General features: G+C 42.4%; 1 protein-coding gene across 3 annotated transcripts in view; it reads right to left on the reverse strand.

Annotated features, from left to right (window-relative positions):
* DPYD (dihydropyrimidine dehydrogenase) overlaps window positions 1-13225 on the reverse strand; it is a 608504-nt gene that overhangs the window by 272174 nt on the left and 323105 nt on the right. For all 3 annotated transcript variants that reach the window (XM_063136148.1, XM_063136158.1, XM_063136141.1), the window contains one exon: window positions 585-800. In XM_063136148.1, coding sequence (XP_062992218.1) covers window positions 585-800 — 216 coding nt within the window. The remainder of the gene's footprint in view (window positions 1-584; window positions 801-13225) is intronic.

The following is a 13225-nucleotide window of genomic DNA, read 5'->3' on the forward strand; positions in this document are numbered from 1 at the left end:
GATATCCAATTGGGCGCTTGTGGGTGATGGTGATAATCTGCATGTGGCGAGTGGGAAGGGGGAGAGATAAACTAGGGATTAGATTCCCCCATTTATTGGGAAAGTGATAAAACCTGGGATTAGATTTCCCCCACTTATTTTGCCCAGAGTGAAATTTCAAGGCAGTGTAATTTGGCAGTTTCTACTAGGTTACAGTAAGGCACGCAAAACATATCAAGCGGTACGGCACATCTGCATGACCCATTTCGTATTCTTAATTCTCTGGTACCAAAACTGCAACATCAAATTTATTTGTTAGCCAGGGATCATATTTTATCCCAAATAAAGAGAGAACCCCAGTATAGTTAAATCAAGTCTTACATAAGGAGAGAGAGAGAGAGAGAGAGAGAGCATATATAGATAAATCAACTTTGCCTCTAATTTGAAATTATTCCCTGGAAATTGAAAATCTCAAAACAAACATGGAAATCTCATGATTTTAAAATATTCAGTTCGGCCTTCAACAACTGCTTTTGTCAGTTTCCAGCTGGAGACAAATTTGCAACATTATTTGAGACAAGCACAAACAGCCCAGCTTTCATTACCTTGTCCAGACTAAAGGTCTTGGTGAGTGCAAATCCCCATCCTGCTTCAAAAGCTCTGCGGATCATTGGTGAGCTTGTAGTTGGAGTCGCGCTGGCAAGGCCAAAAGGGTTTGGGAACTGGAGTCCAGCCATTTCTACGCTGATGTCTACTAAGTCAATAGGTGTGTAGAAAAGAGGCAACCGGGGTACATCAGGAACTGCACCAGCATATAAAGACTGTAGAAATAAACAACAACAAAAGTTCATTTATTTCATTTATGCCTCACCCTTTCTCCAGGAAGCTTAAATTAGTGCAAATCTGTGATGTGGTTTTTTTTATGGGGGGGGGGGAGGGGATCCAACGCAAATTAAGTTAATTTGCCTGGGGTCACTTGCGCTGGAAAATAATCAGTTTGCATTAGAAAATCTTCTGATACTCTGGGGCAAGCGTGGGCAACTTGAGGTAGGTTGACCATATGAAAAGGAGGACAGGGCTCCTGTATCTTTAACAGTTGTACTGAAAACGAAATTTCAGCAGGTGTCATTTATATATATGGGGAACCTGGACCTCTCAGCGGCCTTCGATACCATCGACCATGGTATCCTTCTGGATAGGTTGTCTGAGCTGAGAGTTGGAGGTACTGCGTTGCAGTGGTTCAGCTCCTACTTGGATGCCCAATTCCAGAAGGTGGTGCTGGGAGATTATTGCTCTGTGCCGTGGCTCCTAAGCCACGGGGTTCCACAGGGCTCTATCTTATCCCCTATGCTGTTTAACGTATACATGAAGCCGCTGGGGGAGGTTATCCGGAGATGTGGACTAAGGTGTCATCAATATGCGGATGATACCCAGCTCTACCTTTCCTTTTCATCAAACCCAGGTGAGGCAGTGACTGTTCTGAACCAGTGCCTGGGCACGGTAATGGACTGGATGAGGGCTAACAAACTGAGACTCAATCCAGACAAGACGTAGTTACTGTTAGCGGGTGGTTCATCTGTCTGGCGAGGTGATGTTTGCCCTGTCCTGGACGGGGTTGCACTATCCCTAAAGGATCGGGTCGGTAGTTTGGGGGTGCTCTTGGATCCAGAACTGTCACTTGAGGCACAGGTGAACTCAGTGGCAAAGAGCACCTTTTATCAGCTTAGGTTTATATTCCAACTACGCCCTTATCTGGACAGATATAGCCTAGCTACAGTTATCCATGCTCTGATAACCTCTCGTTTGGATTACTGCACTGCGTTATACGTGTGGCTGCCTTTGAAAACGGTCCGGAAGCTTCAGCTGGTACAAAACAGGGCAGCTTGTTTACTAACAGGGACTGGCCGGCGAGATCACATTACACCAGTCCTTTTACAACTTCATTGGCTGCCAGTCCAAGTCCGGGCCCGATTCAAAGTGCTGGTATTGACATTTAAAGCCCTAAACGGTTTGGGGCCAGGTTATTTGAAGGAACGCCTCCTCCCATATGTACCTGCCTGGACCTTAAGATCATCTACAGGGGCCCTTCTCCATGAGCCCCTGCCAAAGGAAGTGAGGCAGGTGGCTACTAGGAGGAGGGCTTTCTCCGCTGTGGCACCCCAGTTGTGGAATGAGCTCCCCAGAGAGGTCCGCCTGGCACCTACACTGTACTCCTTTCGTCACCAGCTGAAGAGCTTTTTATTCTCTCGGTATTTTAACACTTAATTTTAACTTGAATTTAAATTTTACTGTTCTAACTCTGTATTTTAATCTTATATCAAATTTGCTGCGTGGTTTTATCCTGGTTGTGCTTTTTATACTGTATTTTGTATCTGTGCTTTTAACCTGTTGGTTGTTTTACTATGGTTTTAATTTTTGTGAACCGCCCAGAGAGCTTCGGCTATTGGGCGGTATAAAAATGTAATAAATCAATCAATAAATAAATATCCTCTTCATCACACCAGTTAAAGCTGCAGGTGCCCTGCCCTCTTTTAAATCTGGTCACTCTAGTATAGCTCTTGCAGCTTTAACTGTGGTGATGAAGAGGGAATTTCACCAGGTTCTCCATATATCCAAATGGCACCTGCTGAACTTCCCTTTTCTATGCAACTGTTAAAGATACAGGAGCCGGTCGTCTTTTTCATATGGTCACCCTACTTGAGGCCCTCCAGATGTTTTGGCCTGGCACTCCCATCGACCCTCAGCACTAGCTATAGTGATGAAAGCTGTACATCAAAATATCTGGAGGGCTACAAGTTATCCACGCCTGACCCAGAGAGATCTATTTTAGTATATTTAATTATTTGTATTTAGCAAACAAAGGTAAAAAACAACAACATATCCCATCCTGATTTTTTCTCCCAATGCACCAAAAGTATACTGTGACCTGTAATATGTGTTTGTTGGAAATAAATGAGATTAAAATTTTATATAATGTCTACATTTTTATTGGCCTACTTGTAAAAAATTAAAGGCAATAGCATGTTTTTCCCTTGAATTGTGTAAATTTAAGAAAATACTCACAAAGGTACTGAAAACTGTCTCCACACTAATTAATTTTAGCAACCCAAAGAACTGTGTATGATATGATGACAACCACTCATGTATTCCAACAGAGTTCAACTCTCTTCCACTAAGGTTGTTGGGGCAACTTCAGTTTTGCTGTCACTGTTTATTAGTTCCAATACATTCTAAGGCATATAGGTATTTCCATAACATCTATGTATTCTTTCACATAGTTGCTAAGGTTAATCACCTGACAAACATTAATTGCAACTTTGAAACTGGCAAGCTTGCCTAATACTGCATTTCTGAGTGGCACACATTTATTTTTACTAAAGAAATTATGAAATGGAAAATTCTTTGTGGAAAAATAAAGCACTGGAACATTTTCCATTTTGGAAACATTCTCTGCGCCACATCACTGCTGCAATGTCGTGATTCACTTACTTTTGCCTCACAAAAAGAAATTAAGCAAAGAAATAGTCTCTGACACTTTACAACTGTCTTTCATTAGAATGAAGAAAACCACCCCTGCATTTCCTTTTAAATATTCTAAATGTTGTGTTTTCATAATTAAAACAAACGTACCACGAAACAGATCCAGTCAACTAAATAAAACAAATACATATAAGGCCACAGCAGGTTCAAGGTACTGGTGGTATCAAGTTGTAACCCAGAGAATGAGCCTGTTTAGCTCTTTAAGAGACTGGAGACAGCAGCTTACTACAGATGTAATTTGTACCACAGTTTGTAATTATGCACAAGATCCCCAGGCGTCTGCACTCCACCTTCCCTTTCTTTCTGTGTGAGGAACGGAGAGAAGGAGCTTCCTTTCATAGTTAGCAAGCTACTGCTCTCTCCTTTTTGTCTGAACAAAAGGAACTGTGGTTTCTACAAACCAGGATATCAATCAAGGATACTGTGGCTTGTGAACAAACTGTAGCTTCCATAAACTACACTTTCCTATATTTAGATCAAACAGGAAAGTGTGGTTTGTTGCAAACTGTGAAATTTCTCATCTCATTTCATCTCTTTGTGTACTAAGGGGAAGCATGAGGGAGCATGTGAACCCAAGACTTGCCACAGCTTATACTTGTAACAACAAACCATAGCTTTACAATGCTAAGTCCTGCCTCCATGCTCGACTATTTCCATCTAGTGCTGTGCCGAATCCTGCCCCCCCCCCCATTTTCAGGAACTTTTTCTATCCCTGTGAAAGAGGCATTGCTTCTTCTTCCTCTTTCACAGGGAGGGGAAGAATGTCAGAGAATTTTCTCCTTTGGGAGGGGGACAGAGTTTCCACATACCTTTTTAAAGTCTAGCCAGTTGTTGAGGGGTCTTCTATTTTTTTAAACAACAACAACAACAAAAGCCCCAGCACTTGGAGAAGCTCAGCTGTTCTTCCTGAATGCCTGTTGAAGAACATGTGACCTTGCCCTCTACAACAGACATTCAGGAAGAGCTCTTGGGTTTCCACAAGTGCCGGGGTGTTTTTTTAAATAATAATAACAATAAAAAGATTGCCCCTTAACATCTGCCTACATTTAAAAATGTACATGGAAACCCTGTCCCTCTCCCCAAGAAAATTTCCCCCAAATTCTTCCCTCTCCCAGCCTCTTTTGCTAGTTTTTATTTTTCCCCACCCTCCAAGAAATGCCAAATATTGAGGGGGGGGATTGCACAGCGTTAGTTCCATCATTCACCTTTCTTTCCTGCCTAATACAGCAAGCAAGACACCCCCAAACAGGCAGATCAAGTAGGCAAATGCAACTGGACCATTGGATCTGTGAAGCAGGAGGTTCTACTATAGCACATGCTTCCCTGCCTCTAAGCTCTGGAGGAGCAAAGCAAAGTCTCAATGGGCTGGCATTCCCAATAGCCAGACAGAATGGCAGAGCCTGAAAGGACTCAAAGATCAGCAAGTCCAATGTAACTCTACAAGACAGGATAAGTGCCATATCAACATTTCACAGATCATTCCACCAGTTTATGCTGTAACTATTTTAGTCCTGTCCCCCCGTTAAAGATGTTCCCTCCGTTTTCCCTTTCGCTTACTTTTCAGCTTTTTGGTCAGGCACATACAACGAAATTTCTGGGGTCTGATGGGTAATTTTCCCTTTACAACAGAATACTTTCAACAGAATCAAACTCCTTCAGAGGCTCCTAAAAGAAATAATCTGTTGGCTTGATTCCTGGATTCTTAGCAACACCAAACAAAAACAATACAAAACGAAAAAGCAACCCTAAAAGAAAATAAATGGTGAATGAAAGTATAAATCCAATACTTATGGGCAAGTGTTTGCATCCAGCATTTTCTACCATTAATTCTTAAAGTTAAGCAGACCCCCCATTCCCAAAAAGAAACAAAAAAAAGGGTAACTGCTGCCGTGTTTTCTCCAGTAACATTTCTGAAATGGGCTGAACCCTGAAATGGACTGAATCCTGGAGAGGCCGCCAGTGTTATGCACTTAGGCCACAGCTAGACCTAAGGTTTATCCTGGGATCATCCAGGGTTCGCCCCTGCCTGAGCACTGGATCCCCTGTGTGTCACCTAGATGAACAGGTTTGACCCCTGGACGATCCAGGGATAAACCTTAGGTCTAGCTATGGCCCCAGATTCCATTTCCAGTGTTGTTGGGTTTGTGTGTGTGTGTGTGTGTGTGTGTGATTCGCATATTTCCCTGCAAATGAATTTGGTAAACTTCAGGAAAGTAATATATATATATATGATAATAATCCGGAAGTCCATGGACTCCATCCAGCCCAGTCGACAGCAGATTTTGTAGGTCAGATTCTTAGAAATCTAAACTCATTTTAGCCCATCTTTAATTTCTCCAGCATCCCTAGTGGGGGGGTGGTGTCGACCTGGAGGGGCCAATGACTCTCCTATAAACCTGGAGCCTGCACTTCTTCCCTGGTGTGCTAGTTTTCTGCATGCAATGAAACACATATTTTTAAAGGAGGACCTGCAACAACATGTTGCAGTGTGGAGTGCTGCTGTTTAGAATTGCAGCCACTCCATTCCCTCTCCCCCAACCTTTCTCCTGTATGGTCAGTATTCTGTGCCTGCTCTGCATGCTCAGTCCGCACTGGGCTGATTTCTCCCTATTTTTTTTTTATTTTTTTTTGTACTGCAAACCTGCTGGTACCTCCCTCTTGCACCATGTGGATGATGCCATTTTGGTTCTGCAAGCAACGGCACGCACAGCCTGAACATTGGAATTAGAGGGAATAAAGATCCCCTTCCTGCAGTCTGAAGTGCTTCAGTCTGTTCTACCACATGGCAATTCTCACCCTGAGCTCCCGACTATCCATCTGAGGGAACAAATTTGCACTACAGTTTGACTGCTCCTGCATCTACACCTTGCTGATTGTTCTCACAAGGGTGCTAAACCACACGAATGCATTTGCCTCCTACGTCTCTCTAAAAATGAAGCATTCCCATCAACAGCCTTCTTTCTTCAGTAGCTCCCAGCATCCGTAAGAAAAAAATCCCCGTACAGTTCTGCTCCTTATTGACTCAGTTCCTTTTTCAATCTCACCCCCAAAAAGATTTCTACACTTCTTCCCTCTTACCTCCATTGCTCTCCTCTCCTTCGTCTATTATTTAATTCTGTAATTGCATTATTTACAGTCAGTCAGGATGCATTTTGTATGGAAGTCACTATTCAAATTAAAATTGTATTGGGTTGCGGCACATTATGCTCTGGATACGGTATTCTTCAAGTGACTCAAGAACATTTGCTAAGAGGGGCGCTTATTCGCCTTACAGAAGCACAATAAGCAAACTGGTATATTGTAGGGATGTGAATTAATACCATTTTCCCCACCACAATAACTTATGCTCAAATTATCTCTGAAATATCTGAAAGAGGCACCACTGCATAAAACGAGATGTAAAAGCTCACACATTATTTTTTTCACTGAAAGAGAAAAAGAAGGAACATTTTATGTAACACAACACAAAGAAAGTGCCCTTAAAGTTATACTGAGGTGAATCCTCAGTGGGAACTTATATGTATGAAATCTGTACCTGCCACCTCTATTATTAGTTAAGTGCTCAACTACCTTGGCTTCTTAAAATACAGGAATGAAACACACACACACACACACACACAATCTCAGAACTAGAGGGAAATGGTCTAAAACGTAACTCATTGGCTTATTGTTTGTGAGCGCCACATGAAAGAAAATGCTAAAAGATAGAATATGGCAAAGCCAGCTCCGGGTGACCGCTCCCCAGCAAAGGGCTGCTGCATGGGGTATAAAAGGAATTGGCATTAATAGCAAGCTAGTTGGCTGAAGTCAGAGACCGAGTAAGGATACCACAAGCTTCACGACAGCTAAGGATTGAAGTCCATGAGAAAGGAAGTGACACAGTGCCGAGGTGCAGCCAAGGAGTGAAAAACATCATGCTGCCTAATACCTGGTCAGGCAGTGGTCCATCTAGCTTAGCATTATCTTCTCTGACTGGAAACAGCTTTCCACAGGTTCAGACCAAGGTCAGTTGGCTCCAGTGGTGTCATTCCACTTATGGAATTGCAGGGGTGGGCAATGCTGGGCCCGCCAGCACCAAAGTGCTCCCAGAAAACTTGCCTGGCACCTGACAAGGTGCCCTGCCCCTCTGAGTTCTGTTAATTTAGTGAACACATTGTCTTACTGAGAGCTGGGCAAAGTGAGGGGCTTCCAGCTGCTGTTATCTTCATTTCCTATGAATATCTCTCAGTTATATGAGGGGGCTTCAAAGTTAATTTTTAGGAAATGAAGATGGTGGCTGGCTGATGCTTTTCTCTGTCACATGCCCATCCACCAAGAAAAAGGGGGGGGGAAGAAAAAAGGGTCTGAAAACTGTGGGTTCAAAGGAGTTATTTAGTGTGTTGTGGAAGACCCCAGCTCTGCCTTGCAAACAGTCATTAAGGTGGGTCACTTCTTCTTTGAGACTAGCCATACCTCCCATGGCAGCCATTTTGTGGCATTGCCCATGACAGTTTCTCAAATTACAAAATGTGCCCACGGGCCCAAAAAAGGTTGCTCTAGAGGATCCCACTTCAATGGCTATATTCCCTGGTAGTTAGCAAACTGGAGAAAGAGCCACCAAGGGATGTACGAGAATCTAAGTGCCGTCCACAAATCATGTGGGTTTCTTCAGTCACTGACTACAATGCAGGGAAAATCAGAAGTCGTGTTTGCAAGACATATCACATTTACAAGATATATCACATTTCACAGCTCCAGCCCATCAGCCACACAGGCAAAAGATTTTCTACCAAAACATGTTCTTCTGGACAACGTCAACCAGACTTTTATGAAATCCCAAATCCTGAACACTGGTAACAATCGATCTAAGGGCAATAGTTTTCCATGGTAAATCTGACAAACTAGAATTTCTCCTGATTCATCATTAATCACTGTAAAACTTCCATTTTATTAGATGCTGACATCGTTATGTTGAAAATCAAATGACCTTAAGAATGCCAGGTTTGGGTGAAGATGCAACAAGGTGCAGATTTCTGTGATCCAAGTATCCTCATTCTGTGCTGGGGAAAAAGGGGCTGAGTCTTCAGAAGGACAGCGATCCCTTCTAGAGTAATTCCTTGTTAATGATTGAAACAGGTTATCGGAATGCTAGGGGTAGAGAAGAAGCTTGAAAGGTGAGCTACAGGACTTTTGAACTAGAAAAGTAAGAGCCTGCTATCCAACCCCTAAAGCTTTGATCTTAGCTGTCAGTGGGAATATACTTTGTAGAATAAGAATTGTTAGTAGCGCCTTCCAATAATGGCCTATAGTTTCTATACAGCTCTATTGGAAACACATCCTAAGCATATGTTGAAAACTAAAACCATAGCATAAAACACTTGATGAAACTGGCAGGCTGAAAGGTTTGCCAGCTTGCATACGCCAATCGGCTTTGTGAATGTACATTTTTCTCAACAGCCAGAGCACCAGAGAGGAATGTACACATGTATATGTAGATGATGTAGATGGAAGGTAGATGAAAAAGACAGAAAGAGTGATATGTTAGCTGTACAACCCCCCCTTAAAAACCCCTGATGTCTTGACCTGCCTTTAAATTACAACTGTCCCAAAATAATGCCCCCAATTCCAGTGACTAAAATTACAAGTGGTCCAAATACTGGCAAAGCAATTGCCAAATTATAGTAATTGCTGCCACAGCGACCAGATTTTACTGAGACCGCACACCCAAATAAATGCCTCGTGGCTACCCATTCATCTAGCAGCTGGAAAGATGACACTTGACATTTGGAAACTTTCCTGTGAAGATTGCTGCAAGGCTTTTCCCATTAGCTTCATGGTGAGACGGTAAGGTCGAATGAGCTCCCTCAAAACCTGCAAAGGGTAACGGAAACACTCTAATATTAAGCCCGCTTGATCTAAAATTCCAATTGACAAGCTACAAATTGTCAGTTTTCCTTCAATGCTTTTAGTATATTCCAATTCCAGGGGAAGCATGTGCTTTATTGTGCGGATCCAGGTCCAACAAGGCATTTGGGGAAGCAAAAGTGATGCACTTAGAATCAAAGGGCTCATTCATCCTTTACTCTGCAGAGGTGTTTGCCAGGTATTTGCCATGGTGAACACCATGAAGTGAAAAGCAAGATGACCACATAATCTTTTGAAGACTTGCTAAGCAGGGGTTCATCTACACCAAGCAGGATATTCCACTATGGAAGCTGTATGAAAGTGGTATATAAAAGGCAGGAGCCACACTACTATAGCAGTATTGAAGTGCACTGACTACTGTTGGGGCCCATTGACACAGATCATATCCCGCTTTCATTCCACTTACATCGTGTTATATCTTGCTTGGTGTAGATGTGTCATGGGCCCCAACGGTTGTCAATGCACTTCAGTACCACTATAAAGCAGTAGTGTAGCTCCTGTGTTTTATATACCACTTTCATAGTGGAATATCTTGCTTGGTGTAGATGAGCCCCGGGTCTGTCAGCCCTCTAAAGTGCCTGGATGGGAGATTGTAGAAGAACACTGGGCAACTTAAAGGAAAGGTTGGGTAACCATGTGATAAATAAAATGACTGCAAACATGTGCTAGGCAACAATAGCCAACTGACTCAAGTGCACATCCATGCATATCCTCCTTATGCTTTGCATACATTGTGAAGTTCGCAGGGAGAAACTTGTGTACATATGGCAGACATGTCTGCTAGATACAGTGCACATCACCCCACAGTTCTCTGATATTCCACATATGAATGTGGTCCCTGTTTTGTCCTGATTTGGGCACACTGATGCCCACCCAGGTGTCTTCTGAAACAGGAATGCTGGAGAATGCTCCACTAGATCATCAGTCTGTCTGTCTGAATGTGTGTGTTTGTGTGCAAATTCCCCAGCATTCCACATAATTTAGGTAGCCACTTATCATGCAAAGCTCTGGGTTCCCCACACTGGAGCCCTGTGGAACTTTGGGTTACTACTTTTAATCTTAACACTGATTAGGATGTTAAATGCCAGCCTTGTGTCACCATAAAAGCATGTTTGGGGAGTAATCTGGGGGGGGGGAAGCCACTTGCAAAATATGTCGCTACTGAACACAACACAAATTTCAACACAAAATCCATGGCACTGTAAGAAAGGGCTCAGGAATTTTGTACTAGAAAACCTTCACATACATCATTAGTAGGGATGCTCATTATTATTATTATTATTATTATTATTATTATTATTATTATTATTGCTTTTATTTGACAGAGTTCTGCAATGCAAATGACTCAATTTGTGTTTGTGTGCGGAGTTATTTTTTATTTATTTATTTATTTATTACATTTATATTCCGCCTTTTTTCCTCCAAGGAAGCCAAGGCGGTGTACATAATCCTCCTCTTCTCCATGTTATCCTCACAACAACAACCCAAAGTCACCCAGTGGGTTTCCATGGCCAAGTGGGGACTAGAACCCGGATCTCCTGACTCCCAGTCCAACACTTTAGCCACTACACCACACAGAGTTGCAGGCTTTTCCCCAAACTCAGGTAACATTTTTCGCACAGTTTTTCTGCAGGTTCTACAGTTTACACAACATGTTGAGCAATTTGCACCAATTATGGCTGAATCTGTGCAAATTGCTTAGAAATGTGCGTAAATTCCAGAAAATACAGCGGGGAAATATGCAATAGCGCTATTTGCAGCAGTGGCGCTGAAGCGCAGCAAGATAGCCGCCCCCTCCTCTGGGAAGCTATGATGGTAGCACAGACAGCAAAATGCCCGTGCCCCACAGTTGGAGTCAATGGTTTGAGGACCTGCTGCCTTCCAGTGCCCTGGTTCACAGCTCAGACTCTTAACTGCTTCACTGTCCGAAATCTCATTGGCTTCCAATTCACTTCAGAATCCAATATAAACTTCTCCTATTGACCTACAAAGCTTTTCACTGTCTAGCTCCTTCCTATCTTTCCTCTCTCATCTCACACTATTGCCCCGCTTGTGCTCTTCGCTCCTCTGATGCCATGTTTCTCACCTGCCGAAGGGTCTCTACTTCCCTTGCTCGGCTTCGTCCATTTTCTTCGGCTGCCCCTTACGCCTAGAACGCTCTTCCAGAACATTTGAGAACTACAAGTTCAATCGCAGCTTTTAAAGCTCAGCTAAAAACTTTTCTTTTTCCTAAAGCTTTTAAAACTTGATTTTGTTCTGACTTTTATACTGTTAGTTTTACTCTACCCTGTGCCTGTTTGGTGCATTCTCTTCCCCTCCTTATTGTTTTATTATGATTTTATTAGAATGTAAGCCTATGTGGCAGGGTCTTGCTATTTATTGTTTTACTCTGTACAGCCCCATGTACATTGATGGTGCTATATAAATAATAATAATAATAATAATAATAATAATAATAATAATAATAACTGTCCCAGCAACCAGTAATAAACTAAACACATATCTGGCTAGCCTGCTATCATAGATTCACAGTTTATCCTGGCAACACTATCATTACAATTATTGCCATGTTGCAAATGTTCCTGCCTCCCTTTTTAAAAATATCTGCAATAACACATCCAACAGCCAGCCTCCACGGCCATATTAATGGCTCTCTTTTTTATATCCTGAAACGTTTCCCTAATTTGAACTGAGACTCAATTGAAATATCTTTGGATCTGCTGGCAGCCCATTTTCTATCACTTGGAATACTCTGATGGATACTTTCTCCCAAAAGGTACAATTTGAGACAAATTCCACCATGTATATAACAATGTTCTTATCTTAACAAACCCCCAGCAGCATTATAGGGGCTTTTTTTTTCCTTTTTTTTTTTTTTTTGCTTCTTTTTAAATCTACTTCCCTCTAAAGTCCCTGGATTAAAGTAGTGTAGATAGAGGATCTTCTAGAGACTTTTTTAAAAAAAATCTTACAGGGACTGATGGCATATAGGAAATTGGGTCTAATTCCGCATAAGTATTTTGCCTCAAAGCACTCAGTGCAATCCCCACTGAAATGAGTAGAGCTAGAGCTGGTGGAGAAATTTAAAGATCATGATCTAGATGCTGTAAATTACCTTATGAGCGATAACCAATGCAGCAACATCCTAAACATTTTAACAAAATAACATTGCTGATTTCTTCCTGCAACCTCGAATTCAGCTCTTTCTTTTACGTTGGTTGAATAAAAATGGGATTTCTCCCCCCCCTCCCCAACCGCCCCCATGAAAACTGGTTACATTGCCGGGTAACTGTTTTATTAACATAAAATGGAATTCTCTCTTGAGGATTAGGAGCACGTACTATCAATATTCAGGTTGGATTAAAAAAATATATGTAAGGAATGATTGGACATTCTCCGCCCCCTCCCACCCCAATTTCCACCATTTCAGAATAAGAGTGCCACCAACTGGGCTATGACAAAAGCTTGTTGGAAGCCAGAAAAACTGAGCTGATATCCCCAAAGCAAGTGTGAACAGCCAAATTTCACAAGAAATGTTAAGCATTTATTTATCTGAATCTTACTTGAGCCTACTAAACCAGGGTTAGAAGAACTGCAGTGGCTGCCTGTTAGCTACTGAGCCATGTACAAAGTTATGTGATTATTCTATAAAGTCTTAAACAACTCGCGACTGGGGGCCTTGCTAGACCTACCTTTGAATCCAGTTTGGAGGAGGGGCCAACCCGGGCTAAAAGTAGCGCAGGCTGTCACCCCTGTCTACACGTAAGATGCGACAGGCTGCTGGAAGGACCTGTAGTGTCCG

The sequence above is a fragment of the Elgaria multicarinata genome, chromosome 1 (genome assembly GCF_023053635.1).
Source record: "Elgaria multicarinata webbii isolate HBS135686 ecotype San Diego chromosome 1, rElgMul1.1.pri, whole genome shotgun sequence".
NCBI classification, from domain to species: domain Eukaryota; kingdom Metazoa; phylum Chordata; class Lepidosauria; order Squamata; family Anguidae; genus Elgaria; species Elgaria multicarinata.